This window comes from Lipotes vexillifer, unplaced genomic scaffold, assembly GCF_000442215.2.
Source record: "Lipotes vexillifer unplaced genomic scaffold, Lipotes_vexillifer_v1.1 scaffold707, whole genome shotgun sequence".
In the NCBI taxonomy this organism is placed as follows: domain Eukaryota; kingdom Metazoa; phylum Chordata; class Mammalia; order Artiodactyla; family Lipotidae; genus Lipotes; species Lipotes vexillifer.
Window position 1 is genome coordinate 861,796 of NW_006781931.1, and position 27,823 is coordinate 889,618.

A 27,823-nucleotide genomic window follows, 5' to 3' on the forward strand; every position below is an offset into this window, starting at 1 on the left:
TGTGTGTGTGTGTGTGTGTGTGTGTGTGTCCCAGCTGGGGTCAAAGGGCACTACTGCACTCACACCTGCGGCCGATTTAGGGCCATTTTTTCGCATTTTTTGTGCTTTCTGTTGGTGGTTTTGCTGTTTAAAATGGCCCAAGCATAGAGCTGAAGTGCTGTCTAGTGTTCCTAAGCGCAAGGAGGCTGTGATGTGCCTTGGAGAAGCAATCCATGTGTTAGATAAGCTTTGTTCAGGCAGGAGTTACAGTGCTGTTGGCTGTGAGTTCAATGTTAATGAATCAACAACATATATTAAATAAGGTATCTTTAAACCTAAACATACACAAAACAAGATTATATATTGATTGGTTGATGACAATGTTGCGACCAGAGGCTCACAGGAACCTAACCCACTGTATCCCTAGGACCAATGGCTCAGTATGGGGTAATTCAGTGTTCACGGCAACTCTACAGAACACAACTAGCAGAAGTAATGAGAATACAGTATACACCCATTTATCAGAACTCATCAAACTGAAACATTTAAAACATATACATTTCACAGTATGTAAACTATCCCTCAATTAAAAAAACAAAAAAAAAAAGGAAAGAAAGAAAAAAGAGTGTGAGTAATCAGAGACAGACTGATGGATAAGTGACAGAGCCAACAGGCTGGGCCATGGACGCACCAATATGCTCGCCGCAGGTCTCACAGTACTCGGCGTACAGGGACTCGAAGCAGCCGCAGCAGAACGGGCGGCCGTCCTTCATGATGTACCTCTGTCCCCCCAGGACCGTCTCGCACTCAAGGCAGCAGAAGTGTTTCATGTGCCAATGGCGACCCTCTGCTTCTGTGCACTCATCAGCAAAAATTATCTTCAGAGGAATATGAGGCCATAGGATGAAAAAAAATCATTGTGAACGATTTTAAAGGTCAAGTAACTGCACTGGGCAGTTTGCTGGGCAACTGACAGGCACTGGATCTTAAAGCCGCTCAGACAGTGTACTTTGTTTCTTACAGCCTTAAGCTTAACTGACTAACTTGATTTAGCTATAAAACAAGAACAGAAAGTGAAAACGTTGAAAAAGAGAAACTAAGTGCATGCTTATGCTTTTAAAAACAAAACACAATTCTACATTGGATATAATTCACTTGGTCCTATTTTTGCTCCGCAATCACACTTTGTTGGCATAATCTGGCAAAGAATACATTAACATTGAAATAATTTAGTGGTCTGTGCATCTTTTAATGAAAACTCATTAAAGTGGCTGTGGAGTCAACATAGTTAGCGCTCTCTGAATGCTGGATTATGTGAACACCACTCGTGTAGATAACACTTCGTTTGACGGTGCCGTCTCCAGATTAAGGACTTTTAATTTCTTTACATTTTTGGTTTCAAAAAATTTTCAAATAGCACATCATTGAAAAAACTTCACATATAAAAGTAAAAACTGAAAGTTTACTGTCACTGATTAAAGTAGACTAGGGAGATAATAATGAATAAATGCAATGAGGTTCCCTGGATGGGGTCTTGGAATAAAAAGGAGACATCAGTAGAAAAACTGAGGAAATCTAAATAAAATCTATGGTTTAGTTAATGGTATTACACCAGAGTTAACGTCTTAGTTTTGATGCATATACCATGGTTACGTGAGACATTTTAACAATAGAGCGAGCTGGGAGAAGGGTACACAGGGACTCTCTGTATCTTTGCAACTCTTCTATAAATCTAAAATTACTTAAAAATGAAGAGCTTAAGGAAAAGAATTTCATTTCACACCACCAGCCCTCCCCTGAGTTAACATGCTCACCACTGTTAACTTAGTGTATGTCTTTACATACCATTGCTGAGTGTTTGCAAATATGTATAGTCTTGTTCTTCTCCCCTTTAACAGAAGTAAGATCAATTGCTGCACTCTTCTTGCAACTTGCTTTCTTCTCACAGTCCATCAAGGACATGCTGCTTAGCAATACACAAAGACACCTGCTGCTTTCTCTTTATTAGCTGCATATCATTCCGTTGTACCAACGTGAAGGGTTATCTTAAAAATGTACACACACAGCGCAAGCAGGAGAGATTTGTATTTTGCTTAGGTGTGAACAGTGGAATATTGGCTTACTAGAAGCTTATTTTTTTCCAGTGTTAAGGGATGAACTTTTTTACCTCGTCACATGCCGAACACCGGGGTTTGAGCAGCTCAGCATGGTGCCGGCCACAGTGAATTTTTCCATCCTGATAAAAATAGATGAGGTCGACAAGCAGCTCGTTGCACGTGCAGCAGACAAAACAGGATGGGTGCCAGCATACTCCAGGGCCCGCTCGAGAGGCAAACACTGCAATTTCACCTCCATTTATTTTCAACCCACACTAAAAACAAAAGGATTTAGATCTTAAATGACCCCTTTTGAATGACTGCATTCTCAGCCTTTTCCACTTTATGCTAAATCCCGAGTTTGTCAGCGAAACTTTAATTTCTGTCCCCTCCTGCTCTTTTTTTTTTTTTTTTTTTTTTTTTTTCCATGGCTCACGGGCCCAGCCGCTCCGGGGCATGTGGGATCTTCCCGGACCGGGGCATGAACCCGCGTCCCCTGCATCGGCAGGTGGACTCTCAACCACTGCGCCACCAGGGAAGCCCCCCGTCCTGCTCTTTAATGTTGGATCGTTCATGATTCTCCACTGGAATGAACATGCCTCAGATTTACTACCACACTGGACTGCTCCTCGGAACATGCGCAGTGGCTTTCTGGAGGCGTCCTCCTGTTGGATATACTCCTACTCTGAGGACAGCCAGTAAGGAGGCCCTGAATGTCTTCATTACGTCCCTGCATTCTTGAACACTAGGTGCACCCCAGCACCGCACTCCAAGCCAAGACCCCACGAAAGGCCGGATTTCTCCCGATGTTTACATGCCTCCCCCATAATACACAGCAGTGTAGCCAGTTACCAACACGAATCCCCACGTAGTAAGAAGCTACGCTGCCTTTCCTTCTCTCAGTTTTTGGAGGCTTTTAGGGCCCACGCCTGTGCCGGCGCTGCCCCATACCCCACGAGCTGATCCACGCACATCACTACTCATCCTAGAACCGGCTACCTGCTCGCACACAGCGTGCATCACTGCTCTGGACAGAAGTTTAATCGTCCCTCTTCCGAGTGCTTCTTTCTTCCGCTGAGCACTGAACACTTGCAACTCTTTTCTCTCCTCTTCACTCAAAGTCTGGCAATACCGCACCTTCACAGAAAGAAACAGAAGCACCACTCTGAAACAAACAGCATCCGTCACCAATTATTTCCAGAATCAAGTTTCAGGAAATAAAACAGCAAGTTGAGCTGGCCTGCCCCCGTGAATCGCCAGTTTAAAAATGACCCCATACGTTTAAAATGACACCAAATCCTGCAGCCTCTCTAGCAAAAGGGAAATGCAATTTGAAGGAATAGTCCTTTTTTTTTTTTTTAAAGATGAAAAGTTTAAACTCTTAGCAGAGACACTAAAAAAACATAAGACATGAACCTTTCTACAAAAGGTTTAAACTTGCTAATTGCCACCTTCATTCTACATTCTACAGGCACTCAAGTCCACTGCAGGCCTGAGCCACCATAAAGCACTGACTCTGGGTGAAGGAGTAGGGAGATCGCAGGAATCTGTAGGCTCCTGATTACTGGTGGGTGGTTGCAAACACTGTAAAAACCAACTTGTGTTAAGTTTATTGCACTGACACCCTTTTCTCTCTTAAAGAATGGAAAGCTGTATTCTCCGGCCCAATTTTAACTGAAGGAGGACAAAAGGGCCCTAGCCAGGGAGGAGCTGGGGTTTATGGGAGGCACCATGATGCTCAAGGTGGATTTTTTTTTTTCCCCCCTAATTAGCCTTCTTCCTGTTATTTTACCTCATTATCATGTGGTGGCAACTGGTACAAAAGCTGTTTAATGCGGTGTTTCTCTCCAGGGCTGTTAACATAAGGAACCTTTTCCTCTGGTAAGCAAGCAAAATAGAGCTGGATCTGAGAAAGAGAGAAGAGGACGTCAGCACACAGGAAGTGAACACTTCAGCTCATTCCATCTTCAAGTTACCCTGCCCTTTAGGTACTGGCTCTGGCCTCTGACAGGATTTGGCTACTTGTAGCTAATGAGAAGAGCAGCTGAGCCAACTCAGCAGAACTGCAAACCCTCAGATAGCTAGCATCCAGCTGCTAAATTGCTCTTCAGGAATGCAATTCATAGTGACAATTAGGGGCACCATAAATTATGGACCATAAGACATGCACATTTAATGCTAGGGTCAGCCGAGAGAGTCCTAAATGAATACTGGAAATGACCACACAGGGCTGTGTGACACTGTCCACAATCCAGCCACGACACAACACATTGGATTTGCTCTCTGAATGTTACACGTTGCAAAGACAAAAGCTTTTTTGTTAAACTCTGTAAACTCTCCCTTATCAGGTTCTCTCAAGCTTCAGCTTTCTTTGCTTGCATGGGTGCTATTTTCTAAATATCTGGAGTCAATTTCCCCAAGGAAACTGGAAGGGAGCTATATTAACCTGTACTTAGTTCACTTTGAAAGGAGAACTCAGTTTTTGTTTGAGATTTTTTTTTTTCCTTTCTGTTGTATCTAAAGAAAATCCTTAATGAGTACTGCGAAGGATACTGCAGTGCTGAGGAAAGATGAAAAGGATTGAAGGAAAAAAAGTAGGAGATTAGGGAATTTGGGACCTGTCTGCTTCAATATCTTAGTGTCTCACAAAACCTACTCACCCTAAGCTGCAAGAAGGGTTCTCTCTTAAGAAGCAGTTTATCAAAACATTGCTTGCCTGCCTGGAGGACCAGCTCGCCACCCTCTTCCACTGTATCAGCCGTAGGAGCTTGTACGGTTGTAAACACTTACTGAATACTAGCTACCTGTGTGCCAGGTATTGTTCTAGACCCCGGATGAATCGGAGCTCCCACCAAAATGGGAAACACAACCATAACTCAGAAGCAATCATACGCTTAATTGGCTCTTTTAATTTCAAACTATCTTGGCCCTTATGTCTAACACCAGCAATTTTTAATAAGTTCATCATATAAGGATATTGGGAAGATAAAAATAGGTACACAGAATGTTCTCATCTTCCTTAAAATAACAGTACAACAAAGCACAAAATGAGCTCTTTTTTTTCCAATTTACACCATGTGGTGACAGAATCTTTCATGTGCATGGTTATCAAAGGTCAAATCCTACGCAACAACACTTCAGATGGTCTCTCACAGCTCTGTATCTCCTCTCTTCCAAAGCAAAGGCACTGCTGAGAACTGACTTGGAAACTTTCCCCTTTCCTTTGATTACCTTTTTGTTGTTACTGAAGTTTTTTAAAAAGTTAAACTCCTCCCACTCTCTCCAAAGGGACACCCCAGTCAGAAATCCACATGACAAATGCATAGGCAGTACTCTGGTCTTCACTCAGTAGGGCAAAAATAGCATCCTTATAGGGCTTCTGGATCCAGGAGTACAAAAGGGATTGAAAACTTCCATGGAGAAACTAAGTGTGACCTTAAAAGCAAAAATTTAAAACCATCCAAAGAGTGAGGCCCAAGGACACAGCATGTCACTGTGACAGTGATAGTCGATCATTAAAAAAAAAAAAAAAAAAAACCCTTGAAGACCTTAAATCACACTGAAAAATAGAAAAGCAGAGGACTCGGTTCCTACCTGCTCGGGTCTGAGGCCTGGGGGGACCCAGGCGTACTCCTCCAGCGCACAGCCCGAGTCGTCATCTGACGTGGAGCTCCGCTGGCACCCGAAGGCGAGTTTGCTCATTTTGGGCTCCATCTCCAAAGGCATCATAACAAAGTCAAACAGCCAGCTTCTCAGTCACAGGACATCAGACAGTGGCTGCTGTGGGCAATATAAGACAAACCGAAGAGATGAACCCGAAGGCATTGCTCTCACCCTCCAAGAGCTTTTACTGAATGCCCGCGTACGCACGGCGGGGCCCAGAGAAAGGGACCAAGATGCCAGTGTCACCGTTCCCAGGCCCCCGGAACTTAGAATCTAGGGCCGCGTGATTCGGAAAGAGGCCCTTTACCAGCTCAGCATTTCAGAAAATGCCACCCAAATGTTTACTTCCAGATGCCTTTAAAAGGTGCTTCTCTACACACTGTTCATTAGAAAGGTTCTCAAGAAAACTGCTTTGCTGACTGCCCACAAATGAAATCCTGTGAAGCCTCAGGGGTTGTAGGAAGAAGCTGGGCTTGCACCCCCGGGCCTTGCCCACTACTGTGTGCCGTGAAAAGATGGCTCCAGTCACCCCACTTGGTTCCCTGCATTTCCTCATCCATCTTCCCAGCGGAGCACAGCTGCCTGCACAGATTGGGTCGGCTGGGCCACACTGCTTAGGTTTCAGGTTTCCAATAAAGTTTGAGAGGCACTGAACTTCGGAGTAGAAATAGCACAGTTAAATCCTTTCACAGCACATTAAATCCGCAAGCCTTTACTATCCATGGGCTAAAGTCAGCCAGACGTTCAGTAATGAGTTCCTTCATAAGACAGTAATTGAATCCAAGCACCAGGTTAAAATAAAATCCAGCGTGGTGACAACTCGTGTTTAGTGGTGTTACTAGAAGGCTTCCACTGAAAAGCTCTGCAGTACCTACTGTACTGCATGCTCTCAGCCTGCTGCGGGGCACAGATTCTTAACCACTGCGCCACCAGGGTAAGTCCGCCTCTGAAAGTCTCCTCAGATGAAGGCCTATAAAGGTGTCAAGACAACAGTCCCTGACCTACAGCCCAGGAACTTTGTTATCACCATGTATGTTCCTTCTACGTTTCTTCCAATTCTGAAAAATCATCCCTTGTCCCCAGGCACTAAGAAGAAAAAAAAGATACAAGACTTTCAGGATCAGATGCAGCTTTTTATACCTGCCCCTTTCCCTCCACCAAAAAAAGGAAAGAAATTTACAGATAATTAGCCCAACCCCATTTTAAAGCAAACGAGGCTCAGGGAAGTTAAGTGACTTGCCTAAGGTCTCACAACTAAAAACCAGAGTCTAGTCACACTGTGTGTCTGACACATCAGGCTTCCAAAAACTCTTCTGCCTTAAAAAATCCTCTCATTTGCTGCAACAAGTAGGAAAGACAGTGGAACGTAAACATTGTCAGCCTGACAGTCATTTGTCAGTGACTCTCACAGTGCAACACTAGATACTTATTGTTAGAACATGGTACCTATTAAAGCCTGTGAGTATGAAAACTGACGATTTTTATCTGATGAGTCAAAGGACACTAAAAAATTAAAATTGTAACAGTTCACAAATGCGAGGCCAAACATCCAATGGCTACAATCTTTATTAGGGAGAAGCAATGCCCAACAGTAGATATTATTCCAACTAATAAATGTAACTTTCATTCACCCCAAACAAAAAGTAAAGATGACCTTATTTCCTGCCCCACCACTGGGAGGGACTGACCTTTTACACAAGACATAAGTTCACACCGGTGCACTTCATTCATGTCTGAGGAAAGGCTTTCTAAACATTGGCACATTCCTTGTACTCCTCAGTAAAAAAGAACGTGTTAATGAAAGTCAGAACATTTCTTGGATCTAGTCTTTCCCTTTTGTTTTGAAAAAACACCACTCCCCCCATACGGAAGGAAGAGAACTAGAGGTTAAGAATTTAATCAGTAGCTCAAATACCCGCACCAGGAGAATGGGTGCCTTCAATGCAAATGAACCTGAATCATGAAATACGCACATCTACCCTTTGCCAAATCTGGCTGAGGAAGGAAATGTGAAGGTACCTGCTCTGCACAGACTTACTAAGATCATAAATATTAACTAGAACCTAAACCTTAAATGTCACTATATTTTAAAACAAGAGAAAACACCACAAATTAAGACAAACTGCAAATTTTCCAGGCTAGAATAAAGATGCAGATTGCCAAAGAGCTGAATTACTTTGACAGCTATATTGCCTGGTTAGACTTCTGTGGAAACTGCACAGAAAATGACTGCCCTCATCAAGGGAAATTACTTAGCACTCAGTGCCATGGTCCTGTTCTCCCAATCACCTGGACGTGCCGGCCGCGTCTCCAGCCTGCAGCTCCCACAGCCATCCCAGCCTCGGTTCAAACTGAACTGTCACTCACCACTCATCAGCGAAGCGACGAACTTCGTGATGAACTGAAGGAACATGAGTGACACAGGCGCAGCTTTCAGCGTCCTGTGTTGACACTCTGACAGCTACCTCTCACCTCTGTGCCTAGCCTGGCATGATCAGTGCTGTGACATCTGATCACCACGTCAAGCAACCCCACGAGGGTGTATCTGGCTTAAAACTGAGGAGGAAACCGAGCCTCAGGGCGATCCTCCACGGGTCAGCTGTCCAAGGGGAGTGGCCTTAGCACTGGGCTCATGGGTGACCTTAAGCCCCTACAGCCCTGCAGTACCTCCTGGGTGGAACCTTTTCTTTGGTGAAGTAGTCAGGCTGCTGCACTGCAGACAGGCGCGATGACACCACCGGAGGGGGCCAGTCCACGTCACCCAGAGGGGGCACATAGTCAAAAAGGATTATAAGTCTTCAATGGCCTCATGAGCTGTTGCTTCAGCATTCTTAATTTGGAGAAAGCCTCTCGTTTTCCTTTATATCAGAGGATAATTACTTAAAATGACAAAACATTACATTTACTAACAAGTTCTAAGAGCTGGCCAAAAAATAAACATTAAAAAAATATATAGGGCCTTCTGTGGTGGTCCAGCGGACAAGGCTCTGTGCTCCCAATGCAGGGGGCCCAGGTTCGATCCCTGGTCTGGGAACTAGATCCCACATGCGAGCCGCAACTAAGAGTCTGCATGCCGCCACCAAGACCCAGCACAACCAAAGAAAGAAAGAAAGAAATATTAAAAAATAATGTTACTTCGCGCGACCTCCACGTGCCAGGCAGTGGTACACATGCTGCATTACCACTAGGTATTTTTTCTCTACCTGATAGCATAACAGCCTGAAGTTGGATTTTTCTTTTAGAAATTACCCGTCTTGTCAGCAGGCCCAGAAAGCATACTGTTAAGTATATCACCATCTCAGACTTCGTCATATGGGAGCAGCATGGTTCTTGCACATGCAAGAATGTATAAAATAACTGACAAAAATGTGATCTCACAAATATACCTGATGTAGACATTTACATTACTACATGGTATTTGCTTTGCGGCATGAGAGAAAGAGGGAAGGCTGGCCATTACTTATGCTCTCTGGGTGATGATGAAGGGTCTTCCGAATGCCATCCACACGTGGTTGTGTTTGCTTTGCCAAAATACTACCTTTTAGGCCAAACATGAAACCACGGCTGAATCAGATCTAACAGGAAAATTCCATTCATTCTCTTTCCAGGTGCTGTCTCTTAAGGTTGACCTGTGAAACAGGGCCCACAAATCAGGTTTGCAAGTAAGCTGAATGATAACTGAAACAGGACTATTCTGCTGTGGGCTTTGATATGGAGGGCAACAGCTCTTCGAGATTTCTTTTTAGCAGAACCACACTTAACGTGGACAAGAGTGGCCCCGTCCTGTGACTTGGCCTTTAGTCATTTTGTATGTTATTCACTACTTTTGTACATTTTTAGTTTGATGTAATTTCAAACTTCAGAGAAGTTGTAAGAAGTGTAAGGAACTCCTAGACAGCCTTTCACCCAGACTCACCAGCTGTTTGCATCTTCCCTCCTTTGCCATGTCACCCCCACCTCATCCTCCTCAGCCTCACCAACACACCCACACACTTCTGTGGGAACCATCTGGAAGTATTTTTCACATTCTCTTACCTAACCCCAGTTAAATTAAACATATTCTCTTTAAAAAAAGGTTATTTAAAAACAAAACTATGTGCGGGCTTCCCTGGTGGCGCAGTGGTTGAGAGTCGGCCTGCTGATGCAGGGGACACGGGTTCGTGCCCCGGTCTGGGAAGATCCCACGTGCCGCGGAGCGGCTGGGCCCGTGAGCCATGGCCGCTGAGCCTGCGCGTCCGGAGCCTGTGCTCCGCAACGGGAGAGGCCACAGCAGTGAGAGGCCAACGTACCGCAAAAAAAAACAAAAAAAAACCCAAAAAAACTATGTGCAAGGTACCGTGTTATATGTTAGAGATAAATAGAATAAAAAAGCCAAAATAGCTCAGGCCGCCAGTATTCCGTGCTTATTCTGAGGCAGGTTTATTGTCCTGGTCTTGAAATGCTGCCATAAACTGAATGAACTCAATCACAAGTGAAAGACAATCATGCATTAACCAATTCTGTGCTAGGTTTGTTAAGGAACCAGTAGGGACCCCACCGCCCCAATGTCTTTATGATTCTGGATGTAAATAAGTCTGATAAGGCAGGGAAAAGAAGTAAAACGGTTTGAGTCTGACCATGAAGGAAATGTGTAGTGGAAGCAACATCTTTAAAGCTAAAACCACTGTCAAAGAGGCCTGAGGTTGGGTAAGGAGAGATGACATACTTTTTCCCAGAAACACGAGGATTCGGGGTTGCTCCCCAAAAGCCATGCAACAATGTTGAAGAGTCCCATCTCCCACCTTTGTCCTTTTTTCCCTTCTTCCTTCAAAATAGTTAAATAAAAAAAAAAAAAGTTAAATAGCTACTTCTCACCATTTAAAAAGACTCAGAGACAAACAGCTGGCAGATGTATGACTTCTCAATCATCATATACTTGTCAAGAGAACACCTGACCCAAGGGACAGAAGCAGTGCTGAGGGAAGGCAACCTGTTGCCCCGGGCATTCGGTAAGCTCAGCCCTGAAGTCCTCAGACCTTTGACAAGTCACCAAACATTGTGGGACCTGGTTCTTTAAAACAGCAACTATTTTCCTTCCAAAGATGGCCTAAGGATGTGAAAGTTTTAAAGAAGAAAATAATTATATGAATATAAAGAATTAAAGTTACCACTGACTTGTACCAGTCGCCACTGTTACTTCCACTGCTTACACACATCTTGAAGCTGACCAGTGACATTCAGAATAAGAACACTTTAGTAACAAAGACCGAATGTTGACAGGGGAGTTGCATCTTCTTTGTGAGTTCGGGACACCCTAGACTCCTGAAGGGCAATTTTGATAAACTGTTGGCCACTACTGGCCCTCAGAGTGAGCTTCTAACCAGTCCCTACATAAAATCTCTGACACAGACATATACACACACACCCCATGTCTGCGGAGCATGGCAGGGTCTTTCCAGGTGTCTTTGGCAAAGCAAAAATTGGGAGCACCCAGTATATGACTGGCTGTGACATGGCACTTGTTCCCCAAATTCATTCATTTAAGGAGGGGTTCCTTGTGAGATTTACTTTCCAGATTCATTTACTTCACTCATTCATTCATCCTTATATTTAAAGACCATTATTGAGTCATTCTGGGAAACATCAAAAATCAAGGAAACTGACATTTATTCCATTAAGAGCTAGAACTTAAAAAACAAAAAAAGTACCCACTGTGATAAGAATGTTTCCAAATTCCATTTGGAATTTCCTTGCTTTCTTTTATGGTGGTATGTGTGTAAGTTATATGTGATTTAGCCTTTGGCTGACCATTTGTTTTCATTTTGAGTAGAAAATGAATAATATAAAGAACACTGGCTTCAGGATTCCAGCAAATGGAGTTCTAAGTCAGCCATCCAGTTGGGAGGAGTTGAGGGCTATCTCACAACGCTGAGGTGATGTCCAGAATTGCATGGCTTCAGACACGTGCCTTTAATTTGTTGCTTTCAGTATTCCATAAATTAGGCAAATACAGTTTGAAAAGTTGTCCAAAAGTATACAGAATAATTATGCTGTGGACAAGGGCTTAAGCATTCCTCCCATAAGCACAGTAATCACTGGTTAAGAAAGATAACATACAGTATGTGAAGGTGTTATTCAAAATTAAAAACTGCCTTATTATTTTGCTATGCTATTTTGGCCATTTGGAGATCATTTCTTTTCTGCTGGGCTGTATGCTGCACCCAGGATAGTTAAGGATTATTATTTTGATTGATCTTGACATATACATAAATGAGCCTTTACTATTTTCCTTAAAAAGCTTAACAGGTCAACACAGTATATGAAGGTCCAGAGGCAGTAAAGAGTTGACATTTTGCTGGAAGACACGTTCTTCCAAAGAAGCAACAATAGATGACCATGGTCATCTATGCACTGAGTAACATTTTCAAGAATTACACATCTCAAGCAGAAGACTTTGGGCTTAACCCTAATGAGAAAGGACAAAATGCATATGAGTAGGAGGGTGCCACTCCTGGTCTTAAAATTAAAAGAGAAAAGGAACCTGGAAGGGGCCTATTAGCCCACTGTCATCAAGAGAGCCTAAACATGGTGGCTTGGGGAGAGAAAGTAAAAGGAGCCGATAAGAAAGGGGGAAACTGGGTCAAACAGAGTTCTGAGTCCTAGGTGGCTGAAAGATGATGCACCAATACGGAAATACTATATAGGCAAGTCAGAAGGGGAGTTAGGATTTGAGAGCATTGAGGAGAATGAGTTCAATCAGATTCAGATTGAGGTTATAACTGTACATCAGTTCTGGTATGGTTCCTATTATTCATCATTTTCTTGGACCAAGTTACCAAATCAAATTAAAATCATGCAAATAGAAAACTATAATTTTCAGCGCCTGCCATTGAATAATGAAGTCTAAGGTCATACCCCTAATTACAAATACTTTTCCCAATGAAATTCCACTGTAGTTCCTATGAGAAGACTACCATAGCATTATAGGATCCCTAGGCAAAAGTATTTCTTGTGTGAACACGCCCAGGGAAGTTACAAGTCCTTTGATCACCAAAAACCAGAACAGATACTGATTTGTGAAGTCAGTTGGGCTAACATTCCCTAAGTGTCCCCTGCTGCTAAGTGCCATCCTGTGGGCCACAAGCTGCTTAACGACTTCTTTGTTAAACTGCTTGTTAACAAGGCCTTTGTACACAGAAGATGCAGATCACACACACCCATTCAAGAGCTACTCTAATTCATCCGGGCTAAATATGCAGGTGAGTTAAATTTAACTACAGACTAATTTGGTAGTACAGAAACTCCTAACACTTCCATCCTTTTCAACACACACACACACACAGTGTATGTATGTATATATGTATGCATGTATGTGTGTGTGTATATATATATCCTAGTTTTATGATGTCCTTAGCTTAAAAACTTTAAAAAAGTCCAAGACCTACAAAAGCCATAGGTCTTAAAACTATTACAATCAAGATTTGAATTCCCTAGTAAATGACACTAAACTGTAATCTCTTTCAAGTTTTCACACAAACAGCACTCAAGCCTACTGTCTGCTAAAGACAATAAAAAAGTCATGGCCAACAGAGGCCAACCCAATTTGACTTATACTGAAAGGAATTATGATAACTGTAAAATAAAAACAGGTATCCGAAGATATTGCTTATGGAAACATTCCTTGACTAAAAGGACTTCATACCAGCAATTAGTGGCATTAGGCCATGTGCCCTTTGGCCTTTTCTGTATTTTCCAGGTAAACCTCCATCCAACTTGTACATTTTCCCACAGCTGAGTGGCCCGTCAGGCACCATACCAATGCCAAGAAGCTACCCATTTTTCCAAGAGGAAATGTGGAACTCTGCAGGGTTTCAAAGCATTCTTATTTCATGCACAAATACATTCCACGACAGAAAGACAGCCTGCTTAAACAAAAGGAGGAAACATTATGACAAAGCATGGTCCCTTGTTAGAGCGGCGCTTTGGAGGTCAGGTTATTTGGCTGTAAACCGGTCTGTAAAGATAAAATCCGAAACGCTGGCTACGGTGTAAGACGGGCCACGCGAGGCACTGTTCTAATGAATTCACTATTTTCCATAATGGGGGGACGCAGATATTTTCTCAAAATCGTGTTCAAGTCTCCTATTGATTTTTTGAATTTCCATTTTCAACGGCGGCCCAAGGAAACGGCAGCCAGACTTGACTCCAATGTACACACAGACTCGGGTTTCACCCCGTCACCTGTTGGCTCTCGAACAACACTCTTCTTTGTGAAACTTACAGCCCTCATTTGAAACAAGTTTCCAGAGAAAACACTTCAAGAAAGTGTTTGAGAAGTCACGAGACTCGAGTTGTAAAAACAAATTCCACACATAGCCTTACTTAGCTGACACAGATTAACATGAAAACCCGGGCTTTTTAAAAAGGCCGCGGGAGGGGAGTCGGAGGAAAGGATGCCACAGTCCTTCGGGAAAACCCTGCGGGCTAATTCGAGATGGGCCGCGGGTGATGGGCCGCCAGGCTCCGCCGGGCCCTCCGCGCCCGCCTCGGGAAGACGCTCGTAGCGGGAGCCCGCGCCCCCACGTCCCGCAAACCCACCCTCCGCGCCGCGCTGGCTGCTCGGGCCGCCAGGGGGCGCCCGGGCCGCAGGTCCTACTCGGCCCCCGGCTCCTCCGCCTCCGCGGCCTCCCGCACCCAGAAGCCGAGCTCCAGACCCAGCGGCGGGGAGAGAAGCCCTCCTCGGCACCGGCGCGAGGCCCGCGAGGGCAGCCTCCCGACCCCCTCGCCACCTCCAGAGAGGGCCCCGCGCCGCCCTCGTCGCAGCGTCATCTCCCAGGGACCGCACTCGCCCCGCGGCTGGACGCCGGCACGGAGTGCCCGCGGATCCCCGCGTCTATCCCCAGCTTCGGACGCGAAGCCCTCCCCGCGGTCTCAGCGTTCAGCCGCTGCTGCCCGGCTGTCATCGAGCCCCGGGACCCAGACGGCGGCTCCCCACCTGCGGCCGCGCGACCGAACGCGGCCTGCAGCCCCTCCGCGGAGCCCTCGGCGCGCACTCGCCGCCCCCGCTCTGCGACCGGCCGAGGCTGGCGGCCAGGCGCGGGTGGCTCCCGGAGAAAAACAGGGCTGGGTGCTCTGCAGGTCACCCGCGCCCACCCATTTCCGGAGGAGACCCCAGCAGGGCGGGGTCAGCAAGCGCTGTGGCCCCGCCCGGCGGGCGAGGGGTCGCCACCGCCCGCCGTGACGCGCCCATCGCCGGCCGGTCCTCCGCGAGCCCCCTTTCGGTGCAACGCGGAGATCCTCACCCGCGGCCGCCAGCTAACCTGCCGTGGGTGAACCGGCAAGAGGTCCCCCAGTTCCCCAGAGACCCTCTGTCCCCGACGGCGTCGCCGACTCTGCTTCCCCCCGTGTTTGAGTCGCCTACCCCAGGCCACAGCGTCCCCCACGCCCCAGCCCCGCGCCTCTGCAAGATCCTTCACCGCGGAAAGAAAAACCCGTCTCCCCTCTAGCCCCGGGAGCCGGCCCTGGGCCGGCGATCTTCAGAAGTAACCAGAGCCCGCATTAAAGAAAAGTAACCATTTCGCTTCCTGCCGGTCCTACCCTCCTCGCAGCGCTGCGGGCCGGCAGCCCGGCTTGTGATCCACGCCCTGCTCCGCACCCGGCTCCAGTCCGCAGGAGGCGCCTGCCTGGCCTGATCTCGCTGCCACCCGCTTTCCAGGAACTGTCACTGCAAACCGTGCCCCTGGCAGGTCTCCACGAGGTCCCGCGCACACGCTACTCCTCGAAAAGTTGCCCCCACACACACACTTGGCCAGCCTCGTAGCTCGAGCACCTACCTCGGTCCGCCCGCTCCGTTCCCGGGAGCCCTAGTGAGTGGAGCAGCTGACATGCAAATACCCCAGGACGCTTATGTAAACTTCCCCCTCCCGCAGGTGCACGCGCGGGCCACTAAACGCTGGGAGCATATGCAAGGCCACCTCTTAAAGAAATCATCTCCACTCTGCCCATAACAATGATGTCAGCAAATGGCACGTTTAACCAAGTTCTCACTTGGAAGGGATCATTAACATATGAATTCTCCTCTTAGGACTTTCCTCGCATTTCGGAGAGATTCCTACTGCTTAGCGCAGGAGATTTATTTTTATCAGTAAATAACAGCAAAAGAAAAGGAACCAGGTCGCGGGATGCAGTCAGTCAAGTACATGAATGAGTTTTTATAAATAGGTTAAGTGAGTATCATTATTCAAACACAAGAACTATGCTCATACTCAAGGCTAATCTTGTTTCTGAGCTACTTATAGGTACACTAAGAGAAAGCGAAGCTTGACATTAGTTGTCTACAGAAAACAAAGAGAAGCAAAAACAGGACCTCAAAGCAAGCCCAGAAAGGAACGATAGATTAATAACGCACAGAAGAGGACTGAGTCTTCGGAACTACAAAATTTAATTTCTACAATAGCCTCATCACAAGGTGAAAAAATGCCAAAGGAAGGGAGAGAAAAACATGCAATATTTAAGAGCTCTATCAGTCTATAAAATGCACATAAATGAAAACTTAAAATGGTCACCAGTTCCTTGGGTATCCTACCTCTTTTTCAGGCTATATATATATTAAAAAAATCCTTAAACCATCAGGATTCCTTGGGAGTGATTTGCAACATATATGTTTCTACAGTATACAACTGAACAATAGCCCATTGTAACTGACTTAAAAATACACAAATAAGTTGCCATAAATAGAGCAGTCAAGTAAATAATTCTGTGGCCAATTTCTGTTATCTGCGCTGCAAGGCAAGGCATCTGAGAAGTTGCTTTTTTTTTTTTTTTTAGCTTACTTTTTTAAAGTGGCAGAGACAAGGAAAAAAATAAAGGTTGCGACTCGGCTGGTAGACTAGCTTGGAAACACTGATTTAGACAACAGGATTTGTAATTTAAATAGACTCTCTGTTGGCAAATCTAGACTTCAGTTTTGAATACAGTTCCCAAACAGTTCTCATATAGAACTCCTCTAGCCTTCAGGTCCTGTGCGGATTTGTGAGAGGGTGGTGGTGGACCTCACAGGTGACCACTTTCCTCTGTGGGGCTGTGAAATTAACCATGAATACCTAGGCCAGATTTCCTTTTTCCTATTTCATTCCCTTTGGGCTTTCTTGGGGAAGTCATCAACTGACAGTGTACAGTCCATTACTGATTTAAATCCAACCCTGAACTATCGTGTCATTATAATAAAGGGAGCATCAGCACGCCAGTGCTTCAAGCCTGGTGGATGGATCCTTTTTGAAAGCTTTTAATGGAGAACTACACATTAGCCAAGGCCCCAGAACCCTCCCAACTACAAGCCATAGCAACACTTAGGAGTATTAAATGTCAGCCATTGTAAGTATGCTTCCTCTCATGCAGTTACTTGTAAATACTGTTTGTTACATTTTCAACCAGTACTGTCAGCTTTATTGCCTATTGTAAGTGTTTTCAGTGATGAAGCAGTTTGGAGACAGTTAAAAGCTTCCTACTAAAGTTCAATCTGAATGCAGCAGACCTTCGTCTGGTCTGAAAGGCACTGTTATTGTCAAGGGTGAACTTACTCAGGATGCGGAGCAAGACCCCCAACCAGCATCCTTTTGTTTCAGCCAGGAGGAATATTCACTGCTTGCAGATCACACTTGCCAGGAGGTTGAGAAAGGAAGCCCAGAAATTCACAGGACTTGGTTCCCTCTTGGGATCCTGGTCTCTGCTCTGCTCTCACTCAGAGAGGCCTTTTCCAACTACCCATCCCAAATATCACCCCCTCTTTTATTTGTGCTATTGTCTTCACAGCACTTTGCTTGACATTATATGTCTATTTGTTCATGTTTGCTTTTTCTCCCCTAGAAGGTAGGGACTTTGGGGATTCGTTACTATATTCTCAGCACTGAGATTCATGCCTGGCACTTAGCAGACAAGTTCAGTAAACACGAGTTAAATGAATGAATGATTTTTGGACATTCCTCTCAGGCCCTCACAGCCATACCATACCTGAACAAGGAATGTTTCTAACCTAAAAGCCAGACTGAACTCCAGTGTCCTAATGGAGGAGACTAAGATAAAAAGACAGAAAAATGCCAAGGGCAGAGAAATAAAGAAGGGAGCATTTTGGTTGTCAAATGCCAGTCAGCTTTATTGGGTCTGGAAGAAAGAGATAAACATACAAAATATAAAGCACACCTGGGCTCTATTCCTTGGTTCTCCTATGATTTGTATATAGAGACCTTGAGGTCTTTTCTGCTCCTTCTGCTTTTTCATTTGTAAAACAGACCTGCTTTCTAGCTTTAAAAGTAAGAGTTGCTCTTGGTCTCAGACATTTGGAAGGATTTGTAGCTAAAAGCCAGTCATCTAGGAAGAGTATATTTAAATGATTGGATGTCTAAGTTTCTGAATAGAAAAGAGAAATCAAGGGCTCTAAAATTCATCAAATGATATTTCACTCACTAAATTGAAGGGGCAGTTGGCATAAGTAATGTTAAGTAGGGTGACAGTTTTAGTTTTCAGGACAGCAATTGGGTAGTTCTGACTATATAGAGATAGGTAACTAAAAGAATCACAACACCTGTAGGATGCAGTTTCTAATGAAAATAAAATAGCTTAAAAAATGAATCATAGAGGACTTCCCTGGTGGTCCAGCGGTTAAGACTCCGTGCTTCCCATGCAGGGGGCGCGGTTCCATCCCTGGTCAGGGAACTCAGATCCCACCGTACGGTGCGGCCAAAAACAAACAAAAAAAATCACAGAATCAGGCAATGTTAGAGTTGACAACAACCTGTAGGACCCTACATCTTGTCCAGAAAAAGAAACCGAGATCCAGAAAAACAATCTTAATCATAATTCATGTTTGTCACCAAATTTGTTGCCACTAAAAGTTTACGAAAAATGTTTTACTTTCTTGTTAATTTTAAAGATTTGTGTCGTATCTCCGATGGGGCAGTATATCCTGCTGGGTCACTGAACATATGCAAATTTTGGCATTAGCTAAGTCCGTAGCAGCCCCAGGGAAGGGCCCAGAGGAAGATATCAGCTCTTCTCAGAGTTAACAGGCTGGATGGTGTTTTATAATAGGTTGCCGTTTCTCTAGGTCTCAAATTACTTTCTTTCCCCCTTTGATTACATTTAAAGCAATGTGATTAGAGAGCAATGGTTCTTTAACATTTTCTACACCCAATCCCTCTTCAGACTTACTACTCCAGTCCTCCCAGCCATCCGTCCCCTCCCCCAACTCCTACCTCCTTTGTGAGTGAGGAAAATCCTCCCTGCAAAGTACCCAGATGCACTGGGTTTGGAGTTGGGAGACTTAAGTCTATTCTCTGTCAATTACTAGGCTCTGTGACATTGGGATAAATCATTTCGCTAAGGTATTAGTTTTTTTCATTTCTAAAAATGCTAGTGTTTGGGCTAGGTCGGTGGGTAGAACTTCTGAGGAGGGAACGCAACCAATTTTTCAACTAAAATAGCAATCTTTTATTTTTTTTTTTTTTGCGGTACGCGGGCCTCTCACTGTTGTGATCTCACCCGTTGCGGAGCACAGGCTCCGGACGCGCAGGCTCAGCGGCCATGGCTCATGGGCCCAGCCGATCCGCGGCTGGGATCTTCCCGGACCGGGGCACGAACCCGTGACCCCTGCATCAGCAGGTGGACTCTCAACCACTGCGCCACCAGGGAAGCCCAGTCTCTTAAAATTTGATAGCTGGTTGTGACACTAATACCAGGCAGGTGTCTTGAGTCTACAGCACAGGCTGGGTGGGAGAATATGGGGTCAGGTCCTTTCATTTGACTCTCGCTCAGGGTCATGACTTCTAGTAGAAAATGGCAACCGTCTTTGCCCATCCCGCTCCTCACTTTCAACTGCTCTGAAATAGCCTTTCCCCACCCCAGGAAACGTTTCTTTCCGTGGACAGATAATTAAACCAGGATTCAAGCACATTTCCTTAAGTTCTTCAACTTTCTCTACTCCTGTAGACCTGTGGTTTAATACAAACATACTTAAGATTTCATTGCTGAAAAACTGCCAAAATGTTAAGAAATAAAGAATAAATCTTCCAGTAAATATTGAGAGATCTATACATGAAAAGAGATCCAAGACAATATTGAGATGCAAATCCCAATATATAGTATGATCACATTGTTGTAACTGATAATATATGGGCTAGTGTGTGCATAGCAAAACTAGTTAGAGGAATATAAATACCAAACCATTAATATGATTTCTAGGGAATGGCAGATCATGGGAAACTATCGCTTTTGAGTTTACAGTTGACCCTTGAACAACGTGGGGATTAATCCATGTATAATTCCCTATCCTCAGTTCCTCTGCATCCAAAGACTCAACCAACCACAGGCAGTGCAGTACTGTGCAGTGCGGTATTTACTACTGAAAAACATTCAAGTGTATGTGGATCTGTGCAGTTTCAAACCTGTGTTGTTCAAGCATCAACTGTATATTTGTAAAATAAATGTACTTTTATATGTATCTTCACGTTATTTATAAACTTTTTCTTTTTATAATGATCATATAAAAATTTTGTAAATGGTTTAAGAAACATTAAAGAAAATATTCTACAATATTAATATAAGGAAGAAAAGCTCAGAAGCAGAAAGTGACTTTCTTAAGTTATTAGCTGATATAGGAAGAAGTATGAATACATAATTCCTCACTGTGCTATCTTCCGCTCAGTCACAAACTTCAAGGGTGAAGTCTCTGCTGCATTATTTATAATACTTTGGGAAGGGCGTGTCACCAGTCCCACATTTCCATGGAGCCAGACATTGGAACAGGAGCTGCCCCAGCTTATGCCTCATGAATCCATCCATTGATTCACCGATAGATTCTTCGGTTGAATCAAAAGATATTTGTTGAAAGGCAGCACTATTGGACCTAGACCCTCCCCTTAACTTAAGGACTTTGTATTTAAATTTCATATTCTATTTATATCTTGATAAAATAGAGGCACAGAAAAATACACAAGATGAGCGGGGAAAATAAACAACTGGTCTAATTTTCCAAAATACATAACAAGCCATGATATGTTGTGATTATACAGTTGAGGTGTGGTTAAAATTCTAATACAGGAACAAGAGGAAATGTTGATCAATCAATTCTGGTTAGAAGGTGAGAATCCAGGAAGGTGAGGTGACATCTGAGCTGGGCCTGTAAGGATTTGAATAGTTAATCAGGGTAATGAGTGGAGTTGGGTGTAGGAAACAGGGCCCAGGTTGAGCCAGTCAAAGCTGCACAGGCTCTAAATGGCTGCGTGTGCCGGGACTGCTGGGACCGCTCAGCTATTCCAGGGGCTACAGGGAGCCACAGAAGCTTAAAGAAGAGGGACATGACTGTATCTTTGCCCTCGTTAGAAAGAGGGCAGAGAGAACAGTGCAGGGAAACCAGATGGGAAGAGCCTAGAAGCCGTTCCAGGAGTCAAGGGCAGAAAACACAAGACAGGGCGTCTGAGGGTGTGATTTCTGAGGGCAGACAGACTGAACTGTGGTGGCCCAGTGTGTATGGTGAGGACTGAGGGGTGGCAGATGGGGGCTGACATTCTGAAGGAGTCAGTGTTCCCTTAGTTTACTGGAAAGACAACCAATGCTTTAGCCCTGATATAAGCTCCAGCTTAGAACTGCGGATATATTTCACTGCCCATGGGAGACAAACTCAAGGTAACCTGAAGTATTTACATTTCTAAGCTCAAACTTTATCTTCCTGTTGGAATGCACCCTTAAAATATAGCATTGGCATCCTCCAGTGTTAAAGAGCTCAGGGTCCATCACTATGAAGGAAACAGGCCCATGACTTTCAGGTTGAAAGATAATCTACGCAGAAGAACTACCCAACCAACGAAGCTGCGGAGATGAATCAAAAGTGGAAACTTACTGTGTTATGTGGGGTCTACACCTAGCAGTTAGTGTTTTGTACAAAACATCTACATAATAAATATTGCTTTGTCTTAAATTTTAAAGTAATAGAATATTTGCTGCTTTACTTCATGAACTACATGATCAAAGCTATTTCACTCACCTGTGTATTTTCTTAAGCTATTTAAACTCTCTCCTACCTAAGATGGTTGATTCTCCACAATGAAAAATCTGGGCCAGTCAAGGCAGGTCAGCTTTTAACAGTTACTGTGTACAATAACTAATCAAGGTGTTCTTACAGGGACTTCCCTGGTGGTGCAGTGGTTAAGAATCCGCCTGCCAGTGCAGGGGACACAGGTTTGAGCCCTGGTCTGGGAAGATCCCACATGCCTTGGAGCAACTATGCCCGTCTGCTACAACTACTGTGTCTGCACTCTAGAGCCCGCAAGCCACAACTAGTGAGCCCACGAGTCACAACTACTGAAGCCCGCATGCCTAGAGCCCGTGCTCTGCAACAAGAGAAGCCACCGCAATGAGAAGCCCGCTCACTGCAACAAAAGTAGCCCCCACTCGCTGCAACCAGAGAAAGCCCGCGCACAGCAACGAAGACCCAACGCAGCCAAAAATAAAAATTAAAAAAAAATTTTTTTTTTAAGTCTGTGGCTTACAAAAAAAAAAAGCCTTCGTACAGAGGTGTCAGTAAAGAATTATTTCAAGCAGCCTCTTGCCAAATGAAAAAGGTCAGCCAAGCTTTCCATAACATTTCTTTATCTTATCTAAGATCCCAAGTCCCTTTCTGCAACTTAAACAAGGTGACTTTGTAGTGGGGACTGGTTTACAAGCTTTAATTAGATTGTGCCAGGGCCAGGAGTTAGAATTCAAATTGTTCTGTTGGATTGACTCACACAGCTCTAGATAAGTAACTGTCTTTTTTTTTTTTGAAATTTATTTTATTTTTTTTTAAACAGCAGGTTCTTACTAGTCATCCATTTTATACCCATCAGTGTATACATGTCAATCCCAATCTCCCCATTCATCCCACCACCACCACCTCCCCCGACCCCCTGCTTTCCCTTCTTTGTGTCCATACGATTGTTCTCTACATTTGTGTTTCTATTTCTGTCCTGCAGACAGGTTCATCTGTACCATTTTTCTCGGTTCCATATATATGCGTTAATATGCGATATCTGTTTTTCTCTTTCTGACTTACTTCACTCTGTATGACAGTCTCTAGATCCATCCACGTCTCTACAAATGACCCAATTTCGTTCCTTTTTATGGCTGAGTAATATTCCATTGTATATGTGTACCATTTCTTCTTTATCCATTTGTCTGTCAATGGGCATTTAGGTTGCTTCCATGTCCTGGTTATTGTAAATAGTGCTGCAATGAATACTGCGGTGTATGTGTCTTTTTGAATTATGGTTTTCTCTGGGTATATGCCCAGTAGTGGGACTGCTGGGTCATATGGTAGTTCTATTTTTAGTTTTCTAAGGAAACTCCATACTGTTCTCCATAGTGTCTGTATCAATTTACATTCCCACCAACAGTGCAAGAGGGTTCCCTTTTCTCCACACCCTCTCTAGCATTTGTTGTTTGTAGATTTTTTGATGATGCCAATTCTAACTGGTGTGAGGTCATACAGCAGCAATTTTGATTTGCATTTCTCTAATAATTAGTGACATTTCGTAGCTTTTCATGTGCCTTTTGGCTAACTGTATGTCTTCTTTGGAGAAAGGTCTATTTAGGTCTTCTGCCCATTTTTTGCTTGGGTTGTTTGCTTTTTCAATATTGAGCTGCATGAGCTGTTTATATATATTGGAGATTAATCCTTTGTCCGTTGACTCGTTTGCAAATATTTTCTCCCATTCTGAGGGTTGTCTTTTTTATCTTGTTTATAGTTTCCTTTGCTGTGCAAAAGCTTTTAAGTTTCATTAGGTCCCATTTATTTATTTTTGTTTTTATTCCCATTACTCTAGGAGGTGGGTCAAAAAAGATCAAGAATGTTCTTCTTATGTTTTCCTCTAAGAGTTTTATAGTGTCTGGTCTTACATATAGGTCTTTAATCCATTTTGAGTTTATTTTTGTGTGTGGTGTTAGGGAGTGTTCTAATTACATTCTTTTACATGTAGCTATACACTTTTCCCAGCACCACGTATTGAAGAGACTATCTTTTCTCCATTGTATATCCTTGCCTCCTTTGTCATAGATTAATTGACCGTAGGTGAGTGGGTTTATCTCTGGGCTTTCTATCCTGTTGCAATATGGTATGGTGCAATATGCAATATGGTATGGTGCCAGTACCATATTGTCTTGATTACTGTAGCTTTGCAGTATAGTCTGAAGTTAGGGAGTCTGATTCCTCCAGCTCCATTTTTTTCCCTCAGTATTGCTTTGGCTACTTGGGGTCTTTTGTGTCCCCATACAATTTTAAGATTTTTTATTCTAGGTCTGTAAAAAATGCCATTGGTAATTTGATAGGGATTGCATTGAATCTGTAGATTGCTTTGGGTATAATAGTCATTTTCACAATATTTATTCTTCCAATCCAAGAACATGGTATATCTCTCCATATGTTTGTGTCATCTTTGATTTCTTTCATCAGTGTTTTTTTTTGTTTGTTTGTTTGTTTTTGCGGTACGCGGGCCTCTCACTGTTGTGGCCTCTCCTGTTGCGGAGCACAGGCTCCGGACGCGCAGGCCCAGCGGCCAAGGCTCACAGGCCCTGCCGCTCCGTGGCATGTGGGATCCTCCCGGACCTGGGCACGAACCCATGTCCCCTGCATCAGCAGGTGGACTCTCTACCACTGCGCCACCAGGGAAGCCCTCATCAGTGTTTTATAGTTTGCTGAGTAACAGGTCTCTTACCTCCTTAGGTAGATTTACTCCGAGGTATTTTATTCTTTTTATTGCAATGGTGAATGGGATTGGTTCCTTAATTTCTCGTTCTGATGTTTCGTTGTTAGTGTATAGGAATGCAAGAGATTTCTGTGCATTAATTTTGTATCCTGCAACTTTACCAAATTCATTGATTAGCTCTAGTAGTTTTCTGGTGGCATCTTTAGGATTTTCTTTGTATAGTATCATGTCATCTGCAAACAGTGACAGTTTTACTTCATCTTTTCCAATTTGTATTCCTTTTATTTCTCTTCCTTCTCTGATTGCCGTGGCTATGACTTCCAAAACTGTGTTGAATAATAGTTGTGAGAGTGGACATCCTTGTCTTGTTCCTGATCTTAGAGGAAATCCTCTCAATTTTTCACCATTGAGAATGATGTTGGCTGTGGGTTTGTCATATATGGCCTTTATTATGTTGAGGTAGATTCCCTCTATGCCCACTTTCTGGAGAGTGTTTATCATAAATAGGTACTGAATTTTGTCAAAAGCTTTTTCTGTTGAGAAACCTATTGAGATTATCATATGGTTTTTATCCTTCAATTTGTTAATGTGGTGTATCACACTGATTGATTTGCGTATATTGAAGAATCCTTGCATCCCTGGGATCAAATCCCACTTGATCATGGTGTATGATCCCTTTAATGTGTTGTTGGATTCTGTTTGCTAGTATTTTGTTGAGGATTTTTGCATCTATATTCATCAGTGATATTGGTCTGTAATTTTCTTTTTTTGTAGTATCTTTGTCTGGTTTTGGTATCACGACGATGGTGGCCTTGCAGAATGAGTTTGGGAGTGTTCCTTCCTCTGCAATTTTTTGGAAAAGTTTGAGAAGGATGGGTGTTACCTCTTCTCTAACTGTTTGATAGAATTCACCTGTGAAGCCATCTGGTCCTGGACTTTTGTTTGTTGGAAGATTTTTAATCACAGTTTCAATTTCATTACTTGTGACTGGTCTGTTCATATTTTTTATTTCTTCCTGGTTCAGACTTGGAAGGTTGTAACTTTCTAAAAATTTGTCCGTTTCTTCCAGGTTGTCCATTTTATTGGCATAGAGTTGCTTGTAGTAGTCTCTTAGGATGCTCTGTATTTCTGCGGTGTCTGTTGTAACTTCTCCTTTTTCATTTCTAATTTTATTGATTTGAGTCCTCTCCCTCATTTCTCTAATAATTAGTGACATTTCGTAGCTTTTCATGTGCCTTTTGGCTAACTGTATGTCTTCTTTGGAGAAAGGTCTATTTAGGTCTTCTGCCCATTTTTTGCTTGGGTTGTTTGCTTTTTCAATATTGAGCTGCATGAGCTGTTTATATATATTGGAGATTAATCCTTTGTCCGTTGACTCGTTTGCAAATATTTTCTCCCATTCTGAGGGTTGTCTTTTTTATCTTGTTTATAGTTTCCTTTGCTGTGCAAAAGCTTTTAAGTTTCATTAGGTCCCATTTATTTATTTTTGTTTTTATTCCCATTACTCTAGGAGGTGGGTCAAAAAAGATCAAGAATGTTCTTCTTATGTTTTCCTCTAAGAGTTTTATAGTGTCTGGTCTTACATATAGGTCTTTAATCCATTTTGAGTTTATTTTTGTGTGTGGTGTTAGGGAGTGTTCTAATTACATTCTTTTACATGTAGCTATACACTTTTCCCAGCACCACGTATTGAAGAGACTATCTTTTCTCCATTGTATATCCTTGCCTCCTTTGTCATAGATTAATTGACCGTAGGTGAGTGGGTTTATCTCTGGGCTTTCTATCCTGTTGCAATATGGTATGGTGCAATATGCAATATGGTATGGTGCCAGTACCATATTGTCTTGATTACTGTAGCTTTGCAGTATAGTCTGAAGTTAGGGAGTCTGATTCCTCCAGCTCCATTTTTTTCCCTCAGTATTGCTTTGGCTACTTGGGGTCTTTTGTGTCCCCATACAATTTTAAGATTTTTTATTCTAGGTCTGTAAAAAATGCCATTGGTAATTTGATAGGGATTGCATTGAATCTGTAGATTGCTTTGGGTATAATAGTCATTTTCACAATATTTATTCTTCCAATCCAAGAACATGGTATATCTCTCCATATGTTTGTGTCATCTTTGATTTCTTTCATCAGTGTTTTTTTTTGTTTGTTTGTTTGTTTTTGCGGTACGCGGGCCTCTCACTGTTGTGGCCTCTCCTGTTGCGGAGCACAGGCTCCGGACGCGCAGGCCCAGCGGCCAAGGCTCACAGGCCCTGCCGCTCCGTGGCATGTGGGATCCTCCCGGACCTGGGCACGAACCCATGTCCCCTGCATCAGCAGGTGGACTCTCTACCACTGCGCCACCAGGGAAGCCCTCATCAGTGTTTTATAGTTTGCTGAGTAACAGGTCTCTTACCTCCTTAGGTAGATTTACTCCGAGGTATTTTATTCTTTTTATTGCAATGGTGAATGGGATTGGTTCCTTAATTTCTCGTTCTGATGTTTCGTTGTTAGTGTATAGGAATGCAAGAGATTTCTGTGCATTAATTTTGTATCCTGCAACTTTACCAAATTCATTGATTAGCTCTAGTAGTTTTCTGGTGGCATCTTTAGGATTTTCTTTGTATAGTATCATGTCATCTGCAAACAGTGACAGTTTTACTTCATCTTTTCCAATTTGTATTCCTTTTATTTCTCTTCCTTCTCTGATTGCCGTGGCTATGACTTCCAAAACTGTGTTGAATAATAGTTGTGAGAGTGGACATCCTTGTCTTGTTCCTGATCTTAGAGGAAATCCTCTCAATTTTTCACCATTGAGAATGATGTTGGCTGTGGGTTTGTCATATATGGCCTTTATTATGTTGAGGTAGATTCCCTCTATGCCCACTTTCTGGAGAGTGTTTATCATAAATAGGTACTGAATTTTGTCAAAAGCTTTTTCTGTTGAGAAACCTATTGAGATTATCATATGGTTTTTATCCTTCAATTTGTTAATGTGGTGTATCACACTGATTGATTTGCGTATATTGAAGAATCCTTGCATCCCTGGGATCAAATCCCACTTGATCATGGTGTATGATCCCTTTAATGTGTTGTTGGATTCTGTTTGCTAGTATTTTGTTGAGGATTTTTGCATCTATATTCATCAGTGATATTGGTCTGTAATTTTCTTTTTTTGTAGTATCTTTGTCTGGTTTTGGTATCACGACGATGGTGGCCTTGCAGAATGAGTTTGGGAGTGTTCCTTCCTCTGCAATTTTTTGGAAAAGTTTGAGAAGGATGGGTGTTACCTCTTCTCTAACTGTTTGATAGAATTCACCTGTGAAGCCATCTGGTCCTGGACTTTTGTTTGTTGGAAGATTTTTAATCACAGTTTCAATTTCATTACTTGTG

At 43.4% G+C, this 27,823-nt stretch overlaps 1 protein-coding gene across 1 annotated transcript in view; it reads right to left on the minus strand.

The window, feature by feature from the left end:
- PRICKLE1 (prickle planar cell polarity protein 1) overlaps window positions 1-14,922 on the minus strand; it is a 20,547-nt gene extending 5,625 nt beyond the window's left edge. The window contains exons 1-6 of the mRNA XM_007454872.1: window positions 14,713-14,922; window positions 5,670-5,855; window positions 3,868-3,981; window positions 3,075-3,212; window positions 2,147-2,350; window positions 671-857 (exon numbers count right to left, since the gene is read on the minus strand). Coding sequence (XP_007454934.1) covers window positions 671-857; window positions 2,147-2,350; window positions 3,075-3,212; window positions 3,868-3,981; window positions 5,670-5,804 — 778 coding nt within the window. The 5' untranslated portion in view covers window positions 5,805-5,855; window positions 14,713-14,922. The remainder of the gene's footprint in view (window positions 1-670; window positions 858-2,146; window positions 2,351-3,074; window positions 3,213-3,867; window positions 3,982-5,669; window positions 5,856-14,712) is intronic.
- Between the last annotated feature and the right edge of the window lie 12,901 nt (window positions 14,923-27,823).